We start from the raw sequence: 20,515 nt of genomic DNA, 5'->3' as shown, positions 1-20,515 counted from the left end.
AGTATCTTCCGGTCACATTTGCGGCGAGCCCCCGGTCCGCCTTTTCCCTTTCAGAGGCGCACGGTGTTCCGTCGGACGCGCGGCCAGTCTCGTCCTCCGACCCGGACCTCGAGGGCCCGCGTAACGGCGAGTCCGACCGACCGCGACCCGCCCTCGTAATTCGAGCTCCTGGGGTATTCTTCCCTTGAACCACTTTCACACGGTCGAACCGAAGTAAGCCATGCACGGGGTTTGTTCGTTCTTTTTATTGCGCAATAAAACTGGGTCCCGTTAGGCTTCCGTCACCTCGTCGATCCACGAGACGTAATCGGTCATTTTGGAAAAGACGGCCGGCTTGTCGGGGTCGCATCGGCGACTGCCCCACGTCAGCAGGCCGAACAGGAAGTAGGCGCCGCGCTTTTGACAGAACAGCGGCGCTCCCGAGTCGCCCTGTGAGCAAATCGGAAAACCCTCATTTAGCCCGGGCCTTGGGAGCGGCCAAACGGCGGGCCTTACCGTGCAGGCGGCGCCGGCGACGGGGTGGGCGCACACGTGGGCGTCGTCGACCGGGCTCCGGCCCCACTTGGCCCGACACTCGCCGCGCCCCACCAATAGGACGCGGGCTTGGTGGAGATCTTCGGATTTGAGGCCGGCTGGCGACAGAGAGGCCGGGCGTCAGTTCCGGCCGCGGCGAACGTCCCGTCTCGCTTCGCCGAAGCGGCCCTCACCCGTGGCGGACGTCGTCCCCCAGCCGGCGCTGAGGCAGGTCCAGCTGTCGTCCAGCACCTCGTCCTCTTCCGGCAGGCAAAGCGGCGTCACGCCGGGACCTGCGAGCCGAGCGAGACGCGTCAGGGCTCGCGTCGGTCGGAGGTCGCCGTCGGGCGCCTACCCAGCCTGGCGGGGAGGGCGAGCCGGAGCAGCGCGAGGTCATCTTTGGGAGGGAAGCCGTCTTCCTGAGGAGGCTCCACGACACGCTCCACCGGCACCATTTGAGACAAAGACAAGCCGAGGTCGTGGGCCCCCAGGACCGCCACGTCCTCTCCCGCCCTGCGCGGCGGAAGAGGGGGCGTCACCGGGGAAGCGGCCGACGACGGCGCCGGCCCCCTTACCTGACTTGGCAGTGTCGCGCGGCCAGCACCCAGCGTCGGCGAAGCAGAACCCCGCTGCAGTAATGGACGCCGTTGGCCTGGAGGCTGACCTGCCAGGGCCACGCCCCCGGACACGCCGCCGTCACGTTCTCCGCCCGGGCCCGCCCGTCCTCTGCTATCGACAGACCCGCCGGGATCCGGGGGTTCCGGCAGCCGGACCGACGCCGCTTCCCGCACGGGTCTTCTGCGCGGGATCGGCTCGACGTTAGCCCGGCGTCGCGCCGAAAAGTCGACGAGGCGTACCTTCGCCAGGCTTGTCCGCGTAGCCCAATTCCTGGTTTTCTGAAAGACGCCGTGTGCCCGGCCGAATGAGAGAAGGCGGCGAAAAGCGTTCGACTTTTGCCGGAATACCTACCGACGACCTCTGCGATCCAGCTAGCGTACTGGCCGAGTCTGCTGTAGACGCCGGGTTTTCTGGCCCGACCGCAGCCCACGCCCCAGCTCACAACGCCCAATAGACGGAAGCGCCCGTTGGCGTAGCAGGAAAGCGGACCGCCGGAGTCGCCCTAACGAAGGCGCGAATGAGTCGGGGCTCGAGCGCGCGTGCGCACGCGAGCGGTTTCACCTGACACGCGTCGACGTCGCCCCCTTCCTGTCCCGCGCAGAACATGCGTGTCCGCAGCCTGCTTTTGTAGTAGCGCCGACAGAGGTCGGAGGTCAGCACGGTGACGTTGACCTCCTGCAGTCGCGACACTCGAGGCCCGTCTGCCCGGGGGAGGGGCGAAAGAAACAAAAGCAGGTCGAGCGCCGCTTTTCCGCCGACGACACGATCGGCGGGCGGGGCCGCGCTCACTCTCCCGCGTGGACCCCCAGCCGGTGACGGCGCACTTCTCCCCGACGGGCAACGACGACGTCCACACGTGGATGGGTCGCACGGAGCCGTCGAAGGCCAGCGCTCGCTCCAGCCTCAGCAGAGCCACGTCAAATTCTTTGGTGCCGGAGTTGTAGCGGTGATGGCTGACGATGGCCGACACGCCCGCCACCTGAACCCGATTGACGGCGGCGCGCTCGTAACCCTCCGCCTTTGTTCGGAGCTTCCGGCCCGGTTTGTCCCGAGCTAAACCCGCTACCTACCTGCTGTCCCTTCTCATCGGGGTGGTCCAGGTCGTGTTTTCCCGCTAGGACCGTCCAGAAGGAAGCCTTGTGGAACCTGCGCGTAAGTAACGAGGGCGCGCGAAGATCTGGTCAGTAGCGGTCGCCGTCGTTGTCACGGTCGCGCGGAACGGCACCTTTTGAAACAGTGGGCGGCCGAGATCACCCAGAGCGGCGAGAGGACGGCGCCGCCGCACGCCGGCATGCCGGCGAAGCGGAGCGACACTTGCCACGGCCAAGAGTGCGCCCAGGCCTCCTGACCGCCGACGATCCGCAGCTCCGTTTCCCCTTTCGCCGCGAAGGAGCGCACCCCGGCCAGTTCTGAGCAGACAGTCCCAAGTCAGAAAGCGGTGCCCCTATTCTTCAAAAGTTAAGCCGAGCTCACCCACTCATATCGGGCAAAACCTATATATCCCGATATGTTGAAATGAATCAAAAAAACAGATTTTATCCCGCGACGTCGGGATGACGACGTCTTTGCAAATTTTCTATTTGTCCTAATGCCAGGGCATTGTCGCCCGCTCCTCAGTTGTATTTTTAAGCACGCGTCTCGTTTGAGCGACGGCGTATGTGAAGTTTGCTCGTGATCCTCCCCAAAAAGTGGGGGCACTCATAAGTCAAGGTACCACTGGAAATGACAGCCCGGCAAATTGGCGGTACCGTACCGTAGCGTCCTGAGAAATTTCCCGAGCGGCTCACGTTTCGGGTCGGCCGCGGCGTGGAGTTTCCCGTTTCTGACGACGACAGGGAACGGACGATCAAACGTAATCGTCGGAAGCGGAAACCCCAAACAAACTATGCCGTCTCACCACAAAGAAGGCCGGAAAAGGTCATCAAAAGAAGAAGTTGTGAGAGCGGCGCCATGGCGAAGGTGACGTGCACGTGGGGAGCCCCGAGGTCAAATGGATTCTTCGCAGCCGTTGCAGCCAGTGACAACCTGACAGCGTTCCCGCGGAAAGCGGGCTTTTATGGCAAGGCGACTGACGTCATCATCACCGCCGGTGGTGGTGTCGTGAGGGCGGCTCGCCGCCAGAGGGCGTCCGACAGGAGGCGAACGCGCGTGACGAGAACGCGAGCGCGCATCGGAGCCTGTGCTGACTGCGGACGAGGCGCCTCGCTCTTCCTCCTCCTCCTCCTCGTCTTCTCCCTGCTTCGGCTGCAGGAGGGAGGGGCGCGTCGGTCGGTCGGTCGGTCGGACGCTCGTTCTGCACGATGGCAGGTAGATCGGGATCGCGTCGGCGCGTTTCTTGCCTCTTCCTCTTCCCACAGCGAACGCCCGCGGCGAATGGACCCTAATCGAATCGGATCTCCAAAGGTGTCGGCGGCGGCGGCGGCAGCAGGGAAGGAACGGAGAATGCGGGCCGCCAGGAGCCCACCTTCGACGTGAGACAGGCCGCCACCGGTAAGTGCTCGGCACAGGTCGACAAATGGATTGATTGACTGACTGACGGAACGCGTGGCAACCGTTCAATGGACAACGTGCACCGCAGCTTCATGATTGTGCCATCTCAAAAAGTTAGCTGTCAATTCAACATTAGAGTCATTTTCTCAAAAATGCGGGACCAAAAAAAAAAATTAAATTAAATAAAAAATAAAAAAAAGATTGGAGTAGCGTTCTGATCCAGAAACATTTTATTTTTGATTCTTGTCGTCATTCAAAAATAACCATTTTGATGGCCTTCGTTTTATTTATCTTTAAGATAAAACGTTTGTGACCGGGGCCGGCCGGAGCGGGACTCCTTTTCAGCCCGGGAGTTTCACCCAGCACATGCACAGACCGGTCCACCTTATGTCATGACCTAGCGTATTGAAATATTGTCATCGTAATCTTGGTGCTGTCAAGCGATTCCAATTTTTGAATGGCCATTAATTTGATGCTGTCAATAGTAAAGTTGCCATTTCTTTTTTAAAATGCAAAAATGATATCTCTTGGTTTTTAAATACACCTATTAGCACAGGCGTTGACCAACGTGCTTACCTCACATCATTCAAATGTAACCCTAGCCCATTAGAAACAAGAAAAGAGTTTTACTTGTAAAGATGAATTAAACACGCATTTTCCCCAAATAACTTGTAAAAAGGGAGGCACGGAGGAAGAGCGGTTAGCATGTCAGCTATGATCAAGCACGGGTTCTGTGGGGGTTAGCGTTTTATTTTTGGGGAACTGTCGATCATTTTATCTTATATAATAGACTGACTTTTGAAAGGCTCGGGAACCTTTTGCAGTTGTTTGGAACGACACATGTGGCAACTGTGTACAAAACTGGAGCTTTCTATTTTTGGAAGTTTGCGGTTCATCATAAGCGGAAAAATCTTCAGAATCAGAAAAGTTATGAGGAACCGCTTGAGGCCAGCCGTTACATGCAAATTGACATCTACGGTTTTATTGGTTTAATTTTTGATGTTCAAATACCAAAATGAAACCGCTTTTACTCAATGCTCAAATTTTTCAAGGAGTACTTGTTCCCGTAATATATGATGGTTGTCCTATTATTTATGACCCCAAAAAAACTCGTTGCGAAAGATAAAATGATTCAACTCACCCTCTCCCAAAGCACTTATGCAGTTGGAACATTAGTCCATTTCGGGGTAGTTGGTGCCCATCGGTCCACCTCAGAGCACTGTGTTTTGGGTGAAAAGGCCAAAGTTACGTTTTGCCCGAAAACGTGCATTTCACCCCAATTCTCCGTCTTTGCGCCCAAAAATAGGGAGCACAAAGCGCCTGCCTGTGTGGAGCCTCTGTGCCGGAGTTTTGAAGTACTCTGAAACATTCCCCTTCTTTCATTCTACACCTTCATTGGCAGTCGACTGTATCTGTGCATTGCAGTAAGAGTGCCACATTTTGCTGGAAAAAAGACAGGCCGGCCAAGGGGATTTCACCCCGAGCCTCCGTGTGCTTTAGCCCGCTTATAGGGCGTCTCCCCGACACGCCGGCAGATTCACCGCTGTACTTTCTCCCACCCGCGCGTGGCAGAAAACGTCCGTAAAGGGTCGCGCCGACAGCCGGACGGGTCGGCGCCGGTCACGCCCCCCGCCCGGCCCCGCCTCGGCGTGCCTCCTTTCGGCCATTAAAACCCAACATAGAGCTTTACCGCAGGATCGAGTCAACAGGATGATACTCTCTCCCAGCGCCGGAGGCCTCGGGAGCGGTCGCGGAGTCTTGAGTTCCAAACTACGGGATGCCGGAAGGGCAATAATTTATCGCGCGAAGGTGGGTTGCCTAATGTCGTTATGAACGAGGCCGGCCCACCGGCGATCCTCCCGATGAGCCGCTCCGGGCCCGTTTGCGACAGCGACTCGTGTCGGTCTTTTGATCGTCGCTCAAAATGACGAGAAGTCTATCCTTTTGGTTTAAAATCGGTCGACCCGGCGATGTGAGTCGGCCATCGGAAAATGGCGACGGGTAACGTTCTCCTTTTCAAATGACAAATACGGATCTTTTTCAGGTGCGGGTAGGCCACTCCATCTCGGCCGAAGGGAGCGGAATCCAAAGATGGATCCCCGCTTCCCGGCGAGCAAAAGCGGGACGGGAGCCGGAGTCTCGGCGCGACACCTCGCCGTCCTCCGACTGCTCGCCTTGACGTTGGTTTCCACGGCGGCATCCGCTTCGTCCTCCGGAGGTACGTAGACTATTCTCCGTTCCTCCGACGCGCATTTCGGGGACGAGACGGAAGAGGACCCGCCGGCGCGTCGGTAGTTTGGCTGACCTCCGATCTTCTTCTCTCAGATGCGGCCAAGTGGAACGGAAGCTCGGGGTCCCGCCCCCCTCCTTCGGAAGACCGGGCCGCCCAGGGGATCCACCTGCTCCTCAGACCCCCGGACCTCCTGTCCCCTAGCCTGACCCCGTCGCCGCCCTCCCGCGAGTCGCAGAGGGAACGAGGCGACTCCCCGGAAGAGGCCTGGGCCTCCGGAGACTACGTGGAGACGCTGTCCTTGGCGCTTCCCGACGGCGAGGACCCGTCCCCGACCGCGCCGCTCCCGTACGACGACGAAGGGGAGCGGGCGCCCCCCGCCGACGGGGCCCGGCCGCGGCGTCCGGCTCCGCCCCTCCGCTCCCGCCCTCCCGTTTGGCCCTCGTCCAGCACTCCCTTCTTGCCCCCGCGCACCCTCGAAGTCGGCCCGGACGTCTTCCCCGCCTGGGACGATGACTACGACCCCGAGGACTTGGCGCCCCTTCGACCCACGGAGCTCCTGCTGCCTGACATGAACAGTTTGGAATACTACACCAACCTGTTGGCCGAGGAGCGGGGCGAGGGAGGTCGGCGCGAGACTGAGGGGAAGCAAGGGACCCCCTTCTCCGAAGCGGTCGCTCCTCCCGCGTCCGCCCCGGGGCAAACTCGCCCTCCGACCGAGGCGCCGCCGGATTCCGCTCCCCCCGCGCTCGGGGGGCCCGTCCCTCGGCCGTCCCTCTCGGCCGTCCCCGCCGGCGAGTCTGATCCCCCGTCGGTCGACGTCTTCGGGCCGAGCCGGGCCCCTCCCGCTTTCAATGAGAGCGTGCTCCCCACGGCGGAACCGACCGAACCCGCGCGGGTCACCGGGCGGCCCGAGAAGACGACCGCGGTCTCCGCCGGAACGCCCTCTGCGGTCACCGCTTGGAGGGCGGCCCACGGCCCGCCCTCCAAGCGCTACCTGTGCAACATCACCAAGCCCGACTCGTACCTGGTCAGAGTAGGTACGTCGACGCCGCGCGGGGGTCACGCGGGCTCGCGTTCCGGTGATGCGGGAGTAACGCACGGCGATCTCTCCAGGCGGGCCCCGGGGCTCGGCCGCCGGCTTCGGTCGCGTCCGTGACCTTTTGAGGAGAGAGTTTAACACGTCGCTGGAGCTTCAGGTGAGCCAAAAGATTTGTCCTCATTTGTCGTTTGGCACCCCACGACCGACCGCCGCCGTTTCGGCGCATCGGGACGGACTTTGGAGACGAGACGAGACGAAGCGTGCGTCAAACCTGCCAAAAGTGGCAAACTCGGTAACGTCCGTCGCTCGAGCCTAACCCTGTTGACGGATGTCCGTTCTTTGTTAGTTCTCCAGACCTCCGTCCAGTTTTGCCTTCCGCGCGGTGTCCGGACCGCTGATCTACACGGCCATATCGGTCATCAACGCCCTCCGCGGAGCGTCGCGTCTCTCGGGCCCGCTTCCCGCCGTGTCCGCCTTCTACGCCGTCCCCGACGTCCGCTACCACGTCCACACCGTGCTGCTGTTCGTTCCCGCCCACGTGGACGTCCGACTTTGCAACTTCAGCGAGCGGGTGGAGACGGGCTTGGCGACGGCCTACGGCGAAGCGCGCCGGCGCTCTTCCGAGTCGGGCGCCGTCAGCGTGCAGGTGCGTACCGGACGTTGGTCGCCAGCGGACGTTTTTGATTTTTCCTCGGCCGTCGGCCCGCAAAACCCCGCGAGCCGGTGGAGAAACGTGACGCCGTTCGGGCAACCGAGAAGGAGCCCTCGCTCGTAGGCGGCGCGCCGTTCATTCTTGGCGGCGCTCGGCCGGACGCTCTTTCAGCTGCTGAACATCACGCTGGGATCGGCGAGGCCGGCGAGCGAGCGGAAGCTACCCGTCGACGTGGTGTTCGCCGCGCGGGACGGCCGAGGCTACCTGCCGGGTTTCGAGGTCAGCCGGCACCTGAGGAAGCTCAGCCCCGTGGAATTCAGTTTCTACGTGGGCTTCCCCGCCCTGCAGATCGCCGAACGTAGGGGACGCCGTCGTCCGTTTGCCGCCGGCCCATAAGTACGCGTCCAGCCGCATTTTTGCTGCCTTTCAGCATTTCGTTACCCCGAGCTGAATACCTCCCATCACCTGAGATCTACGTGGGTACGCACAGGTGAGGAGTATTTCGGCCGCGGCACGTCCGTCGACCGGCCTGATGGGCGACTCCCGGTCGCTTTCAGTCTTGCTCGGCGTTCCGAACGAGATCTTTTCGGAGAGGAGTTTTAAAGCGCGCGTGGAGCGCCGATTGGCGTCGCTGCTGGAGGAAGGACTCGGAGCGTCCGGCAGGAAGCGCTGGAGGAGGGCCACCGCCGCGGCCGACGGCAGCCTGCAGGTTAGAGGGCGTCGGCGCTCTGACGCGCTCGCACGCGCGCGCGGCAAACCGAGCTCGCCTCCCTTGGGCCGCTCAGGTGGTGCGGGTGGCCAGGTTGTCCGGGTCGCAGCTCCCCCTGGAGATTTTTTATTTTGCGGAGGGTCCGGAGGGCGCGCGGATTCCAGCGGAGGAGACGGCGGAAACCCTGAACGGCTTGGACCTCCAGAGAGCGGCCATCGTTTTGGGACACCGAGTCCGGCGACCGCTGGCCCAACGTGAGTCTGCCGCCAGCTCCACTAAAACATGGTATCGGAGGGATCTTAAAAAGTCTAAAAAGGTCTTCAATCATTTGAACTGCAGGCCTTAAAATCTCACAAAAGGTCTTGAATACTATTTTGAAAATCCACTGACCTTCAGGCTCATTTTGAAATGTTTTTGAGGACGCCAAAAGTCATATTACTTCAAGACCTTTTTTACGTATTTTTGCCCGCACTGATGCAAAATCCATCTTCCACTGTATTCAGTACGGTCTGAAATTTGAGACCCTTTTTTATCAGAGGACAAATGGTGATTCTGGCACGCTCCCGAGTAAGAGAGTCCAGCAACGGACTTGAATTTTTGCCAGGAAAGCCGGGCCGAGACGAGAAAAGGGGTATTAAAAAAAAGCTAATGTGCGGATAGAAAAAGGGACCTTCACGGGAAAAGCTTGCTTAAACCATACCGGAATTGTCTCGCGCTTCTGCGCTTTTGTTTTGGCGGCGCTCGTTCCTCCTCTGACCCCATCCCGTCCCTCCCTCAATTGTTCCTCCGGTCCCCAGCGGTGGAGACGGCGGCCGTCCCGCCGTCGGAGACCCGAAGCGGTAGCGTTTGGCTGATCGTGGGCGTGATCGTGCCGGTCTCGCTGGCGCTCTTCATCGTCGTTCTCCTCTACTGGAAGCTTTGCGGCTCCGAGAAATTGGAGTTTCAGCCGGACGCCATCAACGCCATCCAGCAGAGACAGAAGGTAAGCGGCGCGGTACGGCTTCCTCCTTCGCCGGTTGACGCCTGCGCTCTGTCAGCTTCAGGCTTCCAGCGTGAAAGGTTTCGACTTTGCCAAACTTCACTTGGGCCAGCACAGTAAGGACGACACGGTGGTGATCCAGGAATCGGGAGCGCCGCCGGCCCCGCCTAAGGAGGCGGCGCCCTCTGACGGCGGGGACCTCGACACCCCCAAATCCAAAGGCTCGTCCGCCAAAACCGGCCGAAGCGCGCGGCGTCGCGGCAGGTCAGCCTCGCCCCAGACGCCGCCTTTAGAACTCCAGGGTTCGGTGCCTCGTCCTACTCTGTTTTGCCAGTCGCTTCCGCCCGTGCCGGGTCAATACGTCCCAATTGTAAGGTTAGGGCATGGAAATTTGACCGCCTGTGGCGCCGGCTTCGCATTTGCATTTGAGCGCGTTTCATTCCTGAGCTAACCCTCCTGAAGCGCCATAGCCGGCCGGTCTAAATGTGGCCAGTAATCAGCCAATAACACGGATGGCGAGTCTCGCCTATCTGATTTTTGACTCTGAGCGCAAAATGCTCAAAACGAGTGCTTCCTTCCAAAGAATTTTGAACGCGTTTTCACCAGGCAAAGTCAAACCGCCCTATTGTAACGCCGATGTACCTCGGAGTCGTACCTCAGTCAATTAGGTCTGGCTTCTCCACAGGACCGGCCAATCGGACGCCGACTCTCTGGGCAGCGACCGGTCAAGCGGTAGGGAGTCGGCGGAGGAGAGTACTCGAGCAGCGGCCGCGCACCCGGATGCCGAGCAGCAGCAGCAGAGGAAGACGTCCAAAAACGGTCAGTGACGGCTTTGGCAAATCTTTTTAAACAACCAAAAGACTTGGCTAACATCCTACTTGGGCGCGAGCGTAGACGCTAACCGGCTCGCTCATTGAGACGATGTTCCTTTGTTTTGGCGGGCGGATTTTCACGCGGCGCCTCACCTCCTTCTCCCCCCGCAGCTCCGCCGGCGGGAGACGAGCCCGCGTCGTCGTCTTCCATCTTCGAACACGTGGACCGTCTCTCCCGCGGTTCGTCGGACGCCCCGCGGCGGCCGGCCGGCAAAGTTCAGCTGATCGCCACGCGGCCGCGAGCCGACGCGCCGCCCGAGGCCGCCGGCCCGTCGCTTTCGCAGAAAGTCGGAACGGAGGTGAGCCGTCTTTCGACTTCTCCGACCAACTTCGTATCGTATCGCGTCGCCGGCGTACGAGGAAGAGAGAAAGAAAGCTAAAGCTAGGCAGACAAAGGCGGGGACGGGCGGACGCGAAGAGAGATACGAGACGACGGCGACGGATAGGCAAACGCGCGAGCGCTCCACGAAACGGAGGAAGAGACCGGCGGACGGAAAGCCGGTCTGCATTTTTCCTTTAGGTGGCGCTGCGACACAAGTCGGAGATGGAACAGCGTCGAAACAAACTGCGGCAGCGCGCCAAGAGGCGAGGACAGTGCGAGTTCCCGTCCATGGACGACATCATGGACGCCTTCGGAGACGGACCGGCGCGGGCCGAAGCGGCGCGGCGTCCGTACGGCTCGGCCCGCGATCGCGCCGACCGCGTCCCGGGCCCCGACGCGCCGTCCCCCCCGACTCCCGCCGGCGAGCGGTAAATCGCTCCGCTCCGTCCGGTCGTACGCTGGCGCTCGTCGTTTTCGGACGCGCGACGGTCTCCGCCCTTTGTCTCGCCGTCGTCCTTCCAGAGGGAGGCGCTCTCCCCGGGGGCGGCGGAACCCAGCCGGAAGTCTTCCGGATACGGACCGGGATCGTCTGCTGCTGGACCAGGGCGCCACCTACAGGAAGTACCCCGGACTCAACAACGTGGCGTACATGGTGAGTAACGGTCTTAATCTGCCGGCGGGAGCTATATTTAGCAAGTAGATAGGCCGCGACGCAAATCCTTGAGCCCCGCCGTCGCCAGCCCCGACACTTTCTCAACTCGGGGCGGCCCAAAGTGTAAGCGGGAGGGTCGCGTGTGGTCTTTGTCAGTCGGACCCGGACCTGCCTACGGAGCAGGAGAGCCCGTCCCCCATTGACGAGGTGTTTGAGGGCGCCCCGCCGCCGCCCCCTTACGTGCCGCCCCGGCCGTCCATCGAGGAGGCGCGGCAGCAGATGCGCTCGCTCCTCGACGACGCCTTCGCTTTGGTGTCCCCGTCCTCGCGGGGACTGAGCCCCGCCCTTCCCGGACCCGCGGGGAGGCAGTGGGGCTCCTATCCGACGGGGCCCTTCCACAGCCCCCTCTCGACCGTAAGTGCGCCGCCTCCGCGCCTCTCCCTCGTCGCCTCGGGTTTCTCCCGGCGTCACCTTCTCGCCGCAGAGATACGCCGAGCTGGGAGTTTCCCCGACATCCGGCCCGGGCGATCAGGGTCATCCGCATAGGTGACCCGCCCCTCCGATATTCCCCGGCATCGTCCCCGCGGCTCCTGATCCTTTTTGCCATCTCTAACAGACAGAGCTCGGGAGGCTTCGCTTCCGGCGGCGAGCGGCTGCGGGATCCCGTGCGCTCCGGCGGGGGGCAGTACGAGCAGCTGCCGTCCTCCTCCAGGCCGCGACCTGTCGGAGGCAGCGCAGGTATTTCACCACCTGTATGTTTTTCTACATTTACTTGGGGTTAGGATGTGTGTCGTTTGTTGACGGCGGGCGCCGTTTCGGTTCCGGCCTCTCCGGTTTGACGGACTGCTCTTACCCGTCTCTTGACCTTTGCGTCTGACAGGTGTGCAGCTCCAGCACCTGACCCAGGTGGGTCTGTCCAGCCAGATGGGGGCGTACGCCGGCGCGGGTCGCGGCGCCTCCCGCCGGAGCGAGCAGCGCTCGGACCGAGAGCCGTCCGGACGCGGGGCCGGCGGGGAGAGCGTGAGTGCCGTCGCCGCGGGCTCGGCGATCGCCCGCCGAGTTCGCCTCCGTAACCGGTTCGGACCGATCCCGACAGGCGTCGTCTTTCCCCGAGTTCTCCTCGTTTTTCCGACCGGCCGGCCCTTCGCTCGGGGAGCCGTCGGCGCCGCCTCTTCTGCTTACGTCGCCTCCTCCCGACTACCTGCCCGAGGACGCGTCCCCCTCCGCCCGTAACTCCGCCTCTCTGATCGAGGCCATCCGAGAGGAGCTTCGTCGCCTGGCCCGGAAACAGGAGGCGAGCGGCTACCCTTAGCGGCGCCCCGACCTTTTACCGGATCTCCGGATATCGACGGGGATCCCGTCGTCGCCGCTGTCCGTTCGGATCGCGGTCGGTTCCCCCCGGAAAGTTTGCCGAAGCGACTTCGCCGAAGGAATTCCGTCACGGACGCCGAGAGGATCTCCTCTCTAGCTGCGAACTGCCGGTCCGTTTGTCCGACCTGAACCGGGAGCGCGACGCGGGTCCCCTTGGTGCTAAGTGTCCGTCTATCGTCACCGATCACACATTTGCCTCGCGTGCCGCGTGTCCGTCTTCAAACTGTCCCATGTTCTGAACGCAGCGCAAATGTTTTGATGTGGACAGACGTCCCAAAGACCACAATATTCATTTGGCGGTTGCTACTGAGATGTTTCTAATCTCATATTGTAACTGGATATATGAGAGATGGAGCTTGAGTCGCACGTGCGCGTTCAGAGTTTAGGTGTCTCCTTATCTCGGTTGGAGTCACCTTTGTCGGGACAATTTATTTGGTCCCCCTCCCGGGCAAGTTGTCGTTTTTTCGGACACGGTCGTCAGACCACGTTCCCTCCTCCCGTCCTTTCCCGTACCGGGCCAAAGTCAAGCCGTCTGCGCGGCGCTATCCGATCTTTCTAAGAATAAGGGCCCTATCTCATTTTAGACACGGCGTCAGAGCCGGAACGCCCGAGCCCGGTCTTTGCTCTCGTCTGATCTGGCGGGACCAAAGCGGCCGCCGGCGACTCTTCGCCATCTCTGATATATTTCCAGATAAACGTGTCGGTTTGTGTGTTTACGCTTAAGTGAGTGTGGGGGACACAGCTTCCCGTCATCCGCCCGTATTTGCGCCGTGGATGGTGACCGCCCTATCGCAAAGAACTTCGATCGGTTTTCGTGGCGACGGCTCGGCGGAGGGAAAGTGGTCTCGGACGAGCGTCGGTCTCCCGCCCGACCGAAAGGTCACGGGTCCGCCCCGGCGAGGGCGTCCGCCGGAGCGACGTGGCAAACGCTCCGCCGTGGCTCCCGACCCTGACCTCGAAGGCGGGCTAAACGAGGAGCGTACAGAAATGGAGGCGAGCGGGACCGCTTCTCTCCGCCGATTGGCCGACGGTCGCCACGATGTTGCCATTTTCCTAGGTCCGCAACCCACAGCTCTCTGTCGTGCCGCACGCGGCTCTTTAGCGCTGCCCTAGCGGCTCCCTGGAGCTTTTTGAAAATATTTGAAAAGGGAAAAAGATGGCGGAGGGAAATATATTTTTTCTTTGAATGTGCTTCCTGTAGGAGGACAAACATTCTTCTAATTGGTGAATATTGAAGTGAAACTTGAGGCAGCGTCGTACAACAGAGTCATTCTCTACAGCAGGGGTCGGGAAACACCACCTACAGTATTTTGAAATGTAATTCCGTGAGAGCCATACAATATGTTTAAAAATACAAGTAACATGTGCGTTTTGTGTCATTTCAACACTTTTAAAGTACAATCAATTCTTATGAACAACATAGTTAAGATACTGAACCCCATGTTGCTCCTGGTGCTGCGTCACCAGTAGGTGAATGGCGTGATAGTGTAAAGCGCTTTGAGCGCCTTGAAAGGTGGAAAAGCGCTATATAAGTGTAACACCATTACACCATAGTTATGCTGTTGCTAATCAATGATGTGTATTTCTTACCGTTCATGCGACTTCTGGCGCCGGCGTTGAGAAAGGTGAGCACGGAGCACCGTCAGTGCACACCGAAACAAGTTTATCCATGGGTAGATTTTTTTCTTTATTGAAGGACTTGAATAAATCTTCCCCTCTTGTTGTCCCTTTCATAGTCAAAACCTCGCCATCACGCTGAACTGTGATAAATAGCTTACGTGTGTTGACTCATCTAAAGCGGGAGAAAAAAAGCGCATTTACGTCCTGCTGAAAAGTACGATACTCCTCGACTTTTTTTCTTTTTGCCATCTTCTCAAAAGGGTTTTCTAAAATTAGATGACGACGAACCCGAAAAGGAGGAACCTTTACTTACTGATCTCAAGCGCACATCGGCGGCTATTTTCGACAGCAAAATACGGCAACCCCGCTCAAACGGCGTCTCTGCCCTTTCTGCGTTGCTTATGCGATTGATAGATAAATCGATAGACACAAGGACATGTATTTTTGCCACTTTCCCACGGAATTACTGCGAACCGGCTTTCTAGTCGCCGGTTGTAGTATATGGACGGCGTGTCCCGTGATCACCCTGGGCGCACGCGGCCAATGGCACGGGACTCGGTGGGGGGAGGGGATCTAACGTACAACATCTCAGTTGCTGTTTGATGATAGCTAGCACGCCGTGCGGGGGTGTTGTCGAAGCATTAAAAAAAATGAACATGCGTTGCAAAAGTCACGACTGCACAACACCAGCGTATGACCGGTGACCGTTGCCGTTTTGCGCAATGCGGAAAGGAGTATAACGAAAGTTTTTTTTAAAAAAATCATTCTAGATTGGTCTGCGAGCCAGACGCAGCCGTCAAAAGAGCCAGATCTGGCTCATGAGCCATAGGCTCCTGACCCCTGCTCTATAGGATGCACTGCAGGAAAAAGAAAGATTGAATCATCAAGGCTCATTCTGTATTTGTAGTTATTTGGATAGTAGGCTAATATACAGTATACGTTGCCTTCATGATGAGGCTTTTAATTTTGTTGAGGCTCCAGACATATTTGCTTTTTTGCTCCAATATGGCTCTTTGAACATTTTGGCTCGCTGACCCCTGTCCTAGCCCGTCGATGTGTGTCAGCGTGACTTTATCGTTTGAGGCCGTGGATCTGTACGCGCGCCGCTCACTCATTTTAGCATGTTGCTCAAAGACAGTGATGTTTTCCTTCCGGGGGGTGTTTATCAATGGCAAAAAGCTATAGGTGTCCATTTGATGTCGAAGCGAAAAGAAAATATCGACGTATAGCTCGAGATCCAATATTATCCAGTGCCGTAGATGGAAACAAAGTCTTCTCCGCCCCGCCCCCGAGCCGCTCTTCAGATGGGAACGTCGCGCCGTCCGCGGGCGCGGCCGGGCCACCGTCCGGCGCTACGATCGGTCCGAGCGGTGGCTTTCCGACGTCCGGCTTTCTTCTGTCATTTCGCGACCGGGCCGAGGTGTTCGACGTTGTCTGTACGTCAAAAGCGTAAACGTTTCTTTTCTATAAACCTCGACAAAGTCGTGCGTCCCGTTTCTCTTCATTTGCTTTTGCCCAGTTTTGAAAGAAAATCTTATTTAAAAGTCTGCTCGTGTTTGCTCGACCATCATGCCTATTCTAGAAGATGTTAAATATTAACGCTGCTGCTTTGTGTTTCAATGGCTTTTCAAAAAAAAGTCTTGTTCAATGTATTGCGTCCTTATTTGCGCACAACGTGATTAAATACCAATTGCTACGAACTTGACAGGTTTATTTGTGCATGACAGTGTCAGGCCAAGATGTTTTTACCGCCCCATGCTGGATAATGTGCGTATTGCCTTGTTGACCAAAACAAACACTGAACAAATAGGGCAGCGGCCCCTGAGGGTTACACTTGGCCCCTGTTTCAGAGAAATCCTAGAACTGCCACTGCATTTTAGTGGTAGGAAGGTAGTGTCGTCTTCACCTGTATTCTCCCTCTTCCGCGTTCACCTGAGCCGCGGCTGAACAACACGACCCCCCCAACCGGAATAACCTGCATGTGGCGTGAGTCCAAGAGGAAAGAGCTGCGGCGGCTGAGGGCTCGCCTTGACTTCAACCCCCTCTTTTGCGAGCCAAAAGGTAAGGTCGCATTTATCATTTATTAGCCGAACAACAGGCAACGCACGCACGCACCGGACGCTCTCGTCCACTTTATTGAAGTGGGAAAAGGCGGCGTGAATCCAAAACACGGCAACATTCGTGTTTGTCTTAAAGGAGTGGAGAATGCATTGCGGTTTCCCTTGGAGGTGGACGGTATTCTGTCCGATTTTGATCGCGTGCATGGCGTTGAATTGGCGTTCTTTTACATTCCGTCGGACTCTCAATTAGGGTTGCCACCTTTCACAAATAGAAATAAGGGGCGCCCAAAGCCGTACAGGCAAAAAACAGGACATCCCCAAAACTCAAATGCATAGAAATGTGTTTATACTGTATATATTCCATATTGGTTGAATACAGAACACCAATTTGAATTCCCAGTTTGGAACGATTCCTTATTTCGGCTGGCAAGCCAACTCTCAATATTAAGAATAATAATACCTCAAACTTATATAGCGCTTTTTTGGACACTCAAAGACGCTTTACATAACCTAACACAAAGACAGAATTAAGAGGTGGGAAAAGCTAGTTTGAACAGGTGGGTTTTTAGGAGTGATTTGAAGTTTTGTAATGAGTCCGAGTTCCTGATGGGTTTTGGGAGTGAGTTCCAGAGTGAGGGAGCAGCAGCGGCGAAGGCTCGGTCCCCCAAGGTATTAACCAAAGGTGCAAAATAGGGTGTCAAGAAATGCTTCAAGAATATCGTTACAGATAACAGTACCAGAGAGTGCATGGCAATTGCTGACGGGGAGCAAAAACGAAGGGAACCGGGCCGCGCTCAACACGTGCTACATACGCGCTTAGAAGATTTAGAAATCTTGAGCGGGATCGGCTCCGGCACCCCCGTCACCTTCGTGAGAAAAAGCGGAAGGGAAGATGAAAGAACAAAGCGACAAATGAATGTTTCCGTCACGCTTCTGTATTATATGAGGTTGAGGTACCGCGACCGTCGTCGTGACCGACCGCTCGTCTGGAAAAAGAAAAAGAAAAAAAAAACCGGCCGCCCCGCTTGTCCCAACTTTTTTCAAATTCAGAGGCAACGGGCAAAGCCTTTTACCCCAGGGGCCCGAACGGCCTCTCAAATCAGAAAAGGATCCATTGTTAACCATCTCAAATGTATCCCGACGGCGAAACGCCAGAGGGATTGATCGCACGGTTTCTTTCCGATTCGGCCGTTCGCAGACGGCCCGGTTCTCGTCCGTTTCCCCGGAATGGCAGAAAGCACGAAGACCGAAGCGGTGAGCGCCATCTACTTGCGGGAGGCGGAACCCACGGGGCGCCGAGACGGACGGAGCGCCGACGACGCGGGTGACCGACCGAAGGCGCCACCGCCACTAGGAAGCGGACGCGGTGACGAGCGTACGCCCGTTTGTCTTTGCAGAGCGGCGGACGTTCACGGTGGAGGAAGCGGTGGAGCGCGTGGGATTCGGAAGATTCCACGTCTTGCTTTTCGTCGTCATGGGAAGCGCCAACGTAAGACGCGGGGTCCCCGCCCGGCCCGGCGCCTCCGCCGCTAACGTCCGTGCGCCTAGATCGTGGAGGCCATGGAGATCATGTTGTTGGCGGTGGTTTCCCCCGAGATCCGTTGCGAGTGGCGTCTGGAAGACTGGCAGGTGGCGCTGGTGTCCACGGTGAGTTGTGACCGTTTTGGAAAACCGGAGCTCTTTCCGGAAAAAAAAAGCTCCGTCCCCGCGACTGGGCTTTTTCCGAGGTCGTTCGGACGGGTGGGCGGGCCTTCCCCGTTCGCCGCCTTTCCGGACGCGAGCCCCGTTTGTCACGTGTCCAGATGGTGTTTCTCGGCTTCATGGCGTGCGGCGTGCTCAGCGGCTACGTGGCGGACCAATACGGCCGACGGAAGGTCGCGACTTTGTCGTCGTCGCCGCCGGGAACAAAGTTCTCAAAGCCCTCGGGCTTCCTCCTCAGGTTCTTTTTGGAGGTTTCGTGTGGAGCGCCTACTTCTCTCTCCTCACCTCCTTTGCGCCGTCCTACACGTGGTTCATCTTCCTGCGCAGCATGGTGGGCTGCGGCGTGGCGGCGGGCTCCCAGGGGTAAGTACGCGCAGCGGGCGGGCGCGCCTGGTATTGTGACGCACGGCCTTTCGCGGACCGTGCAGCTACGTGTTGAAGACCGAGTTCATCCCGTCCAAGTACCGGGCCATCCTGCTGCCGCTGGCCTCCGTGAGTCCCCCGCGGCCCGCTCCGTCCCCGGCTCGCGGTGACGTCTTTGCGCCTCTAGATCTTCTGGATGTCGGGATCCGTGCTGATCATCGCCCTGGGAATGCTGGCGGTCCCCACGCTAGGATGGAGATGGATGATCCGTCTGTCGGCGCTTCCGAGCGTGTTCCTCCTCTTCCTCTTCAGGGTCGGGCCCGGCGTCCGAGACGGCCGGCCTTTTCGGGCGGGAGCGCTGATCTTTTCCTCCGCTTCAGTTGGTTCCCGAGTCGGCTCGCTTCGACGTGTCCGCGGGGAACGTCGGCGCCGCCGCGGACACGCTGCGACGGATCGCCCGGATGAACGACGCCTCCCTGCCGCCGGGACGTCTGGCGGAGAGCGTGGCGGTGGGTGGGCCCGACGGACGCTCGGGGAAAACCCCTCCTTTTGGGATGATTTTCTGTTCAATGGACTCTTTCAGAAGAAAAGAGGGAGCTGGAAGGATTTGCTGAATTCCACCTTCAGGAGGACGTCCTTGCTTCTCTGGTACTCGTGGTAAGGCAGCGTAGAGGAGAGGCGAGGCGAGGCGAGGCGAGGCGAGGCGTGGCCTCCGGGAAGAGCGCGAGGCCGGCTGACGTCTCGTTTCCCCGCCGCGCGGCGTCAGGTTCGTGGCCTCCTTGGCCTATTACGGTTCGGTCCTGAGCAGCTCGGAGCTCCTGGAGAAGAACTTGTTGTGCGTGACGGACGGCCACCGCCCCCGTCGGGCCGCTCGCCGCTCGGACGACGCCCGGTGTTACTGCGTCCCCTTCGCCCAGGACGACTACCGCACGCTTCTCGTCAGCTGCCTGGGGGAGGTTTCACGTGAGACCGACGGCGACCCGTTTTGCCGCTCGCCTCCCTCCGTTCCGCGTTGAAAGCGGCTCTCCCTTGGCAGTGATTCCGCTCAACATCTTCCTGTTGAAAGTATTGGGTCGGCGGAGGAGTTTGCTGCTGTTGCAGCTGACGGCGGCCGTCTTCTTCGTGCTGCCTAGCATCTGCGCCAGCACGTGAGTCGCCCGGGTCGCTCGCGGCCCGTCGCTCGCTCGCCTCGCCACCCGCTTCCGTTCCCGTCTCCAGGTCGGGCTTCACGCTGCTCTTCTTCCTGCTGCGCTCGGCGGTCTCCATGAACTTCTCGGCCGTCTACATCTACACCGCCGAGGTGCCCGTCCCGTCGCCGGTCGAACGTGCGCTCGCCGGGAGCTGGGCCTTTTTTCCTCTTTCAGGTTTATCCCACCGTATCGCGTTCGCTGGGGATGGGCGCCTGCACGTCGGTCAGTCGTCTGGGAGGGATGATCGCTCCCTTTATCGCCCAGGTGCGTCCGTCTTATACCGAGGGGACCGGCGCAAGAAGCTTATACCGAGGGGACCGGCGCAAGAAGCTCCAGACGTTGGGCTCATTGCCTAAAGCCGAACCCTGTCCATTTCAGGTGCTCATGTCTAAGTCGGTGATTCTGGCGCTGAGTCCCTTTAGCGCGGCTTGCGCTCTCTGCGCCGTGGGGAGCTTCCTGTTGCCCATTGAAACCAAAGGGCGAGCTCTCCTGGTAAGGCCCTTCTTCACACCCTATTCCCTTTTTTTTTTCAATACAACTCAAGCTCGTGGTTTTCTCCTCCTAGCAAACCTCTTGACGATTCGTCCCGGAAAACGGCACGTTCGCTGGACCGTTCGCACGCGATGGCAGCGGGGCACTGCTGGCGTGTCACCTTTTTGAAAATTTCCCTCCATCTGAAAAGACGTGAACGGTAGCTCGATCGAGCACTCTAAATTGTCCCCGACAGAAATCTATGCGGGGGCGTGACCGTGTCCGATTTATGTCGCCGTGTCTTCCGGCCGCTCTCGGGCCTTGAACTAGAACTTCAACTTGATTTGCTACTTTTGTGGATGATTGCAATTCATCAAGCCTGGAATTTCCGCATTTGAAAGCGGCCTCCGGACAAACACGTCCGACTGCCTTGAATTGTTCTCAGGAAATGGTGGCGGGTGTCCGTAATTCAAATAAATTTGAATCTGTCAATTCAAACGCCGCCTGCCTCTTTTGAAACGTGACTTGCCCAGAGAAAGAATGCGGCCGCGCCACTGCACGGAAGCTACCGAGTGCAAAAGAAGAAAGCAGCCCGCGGTCCGTTAAGCTCGTTTAAGCAGACGGATTACCGCGGTCTGACCCGCGAGTGCGACTAGAGCG

The 20,515-nt window shown here is 58.7% G+C and overlaps 3 protein-coding genes across 5 annotated transcripts; 2 read left to right on the top strand and 1 right to left on the bottom strand.

Annotated features, from left to right (window-relative positions):
• Positions 1-230: 230 nt before the first annotated feature.
• Positions 231-3,215, bottom strand: ovch1 (ovochymase 1). The gene is made up of 13 exons (XM_057853702.1): positions 3,029-3,215; positions 2,885-2,953; positions 2,357-2,540; positions 2,202-2,277; positions 1,921-2,110; positions 1,693-1,832; positions 1,483-1,633; positions 1,371-1,409; positions 1,089-1,311; positions 869-1,026; positions 708-806; positions 496-632; positions 231-429 (listed from the first exon to the last, which is right to left on the bottom strand). The coding sequence occupies exons 1-13, from the start codon at positions 3,081-3,083 to the stop codon at positions 271-273; spliced, it is 1,680 nt and encodes a 559-aa protein (XP_057709685.1). The 5' UTR covers positions 3,084-3,215; the 3' UTR covers positions 231-270.
• si:dkeyp-27e10.3 (UPF0606 protein KIAA1549) lies at positions 2,981-14,821 on the top strand. Its single transcript, XM_057853681.1, has 21 exons — positions 2,981-3,438; positions 3,535-3,621; positions 5,666-5,839; positions 5,947-6,891; positions 6,968-7,050; positions 7,240-7,539; positions 7,717-7,903; positions 7,976-8,035; positions 8,103-8,254; positions 8,331-8,508; positions 9,052-9,236; positions 9,292-9,497; positions 9,919-10,052; positions 10,217-10,404; positions 10,626-10,855; positions 10,950-11,079; positions 11,236-11,493; positions 11,564-11,625; positions 11,696-11,817; positions 11,960-12,099; positions 12,176-14,821. Exons 1-21 carry the CDS (start codon positions 3,432-3,434, stop codon positions 12,389-12,391), a joined length of 4,044 nt encoding a protein of 1,347 aa, XP_057709664.1. The 5' UTR covers positions 2,981-3,431; the 3' UTR covers positions 12,392-14,821.
• Positions 14,822-14,969: 148 nt separating this feature from the next.
• On the top strand, positions 14,970-20,374 carry svopl (SVOP-like). 3 transcript variants are annotated; one of them, XM_057853705.1, is made up of 16 exons: positions 14,970-16,131; positions 17,329-17,454; positions 17,528-17,619; positions 17,679-17,777; positions 17,933-18,004; positions 18,070-18,194; positions 18,260-18,323; positions 18,382-18,507; positions 18,575-18,703; positions 18,778-18,851; positions 18,961-19,157; positions 19,231-19,342; positions 19,413-19,494; positions 19,559-19,648; positions 19,763-19,876; positions 19,950-20,373. In XM_057853705.1, the coding sequence occupies exons 1-16, from the start codon at positions 16,050-16,052 to the stop codon at positions 19,959-19,961; spliced, it is 1,596 nt and encodes a 531-aa protein (XP_057709688.1). In that variant the 5' UTR covers positions 14,970-16,049; the 3' UTR covers positions 19,962-20,373. The 3 variants fall into 3 exon arrangements, with proteins under 3 accessions (XP_057709688.1, XP_057709689.1, XP_057709687.1); XM_057853706.1 differs by lacking the exon at positions 17,329-17,454; XM_057853704.1 differs by lacking the exon at positions 14,970-16,131 and having other exon boundaries at positions 16,141-17,454; positions 17,933-18,194; positions 19,950-20,374.
• Positions 20,375-20,515: the final 141 nt, after the last annotated feature.

Source organism: Corythoichthys intestinalis, chromosome 13 (assembly GCF_030265065.1).
Source record: "Corythoichthys intestinalis isolate RoL2023-P3 chromosome 13, ASM3026506v1, whole genome shotgun sequence".
In the NCBI taxonomy this organism is placed as follows: Eukaryota; Metazoa; Chordata; class Actinopteri; order Syngnathiformes; family Syngnathidae; genus Corythoichthys; species Corythoichthys intestinalis.
Note: the sequence above shows the minus strand (reverse complement) of the source record. Positions and strands in the feature narration are given on the sequence as shown.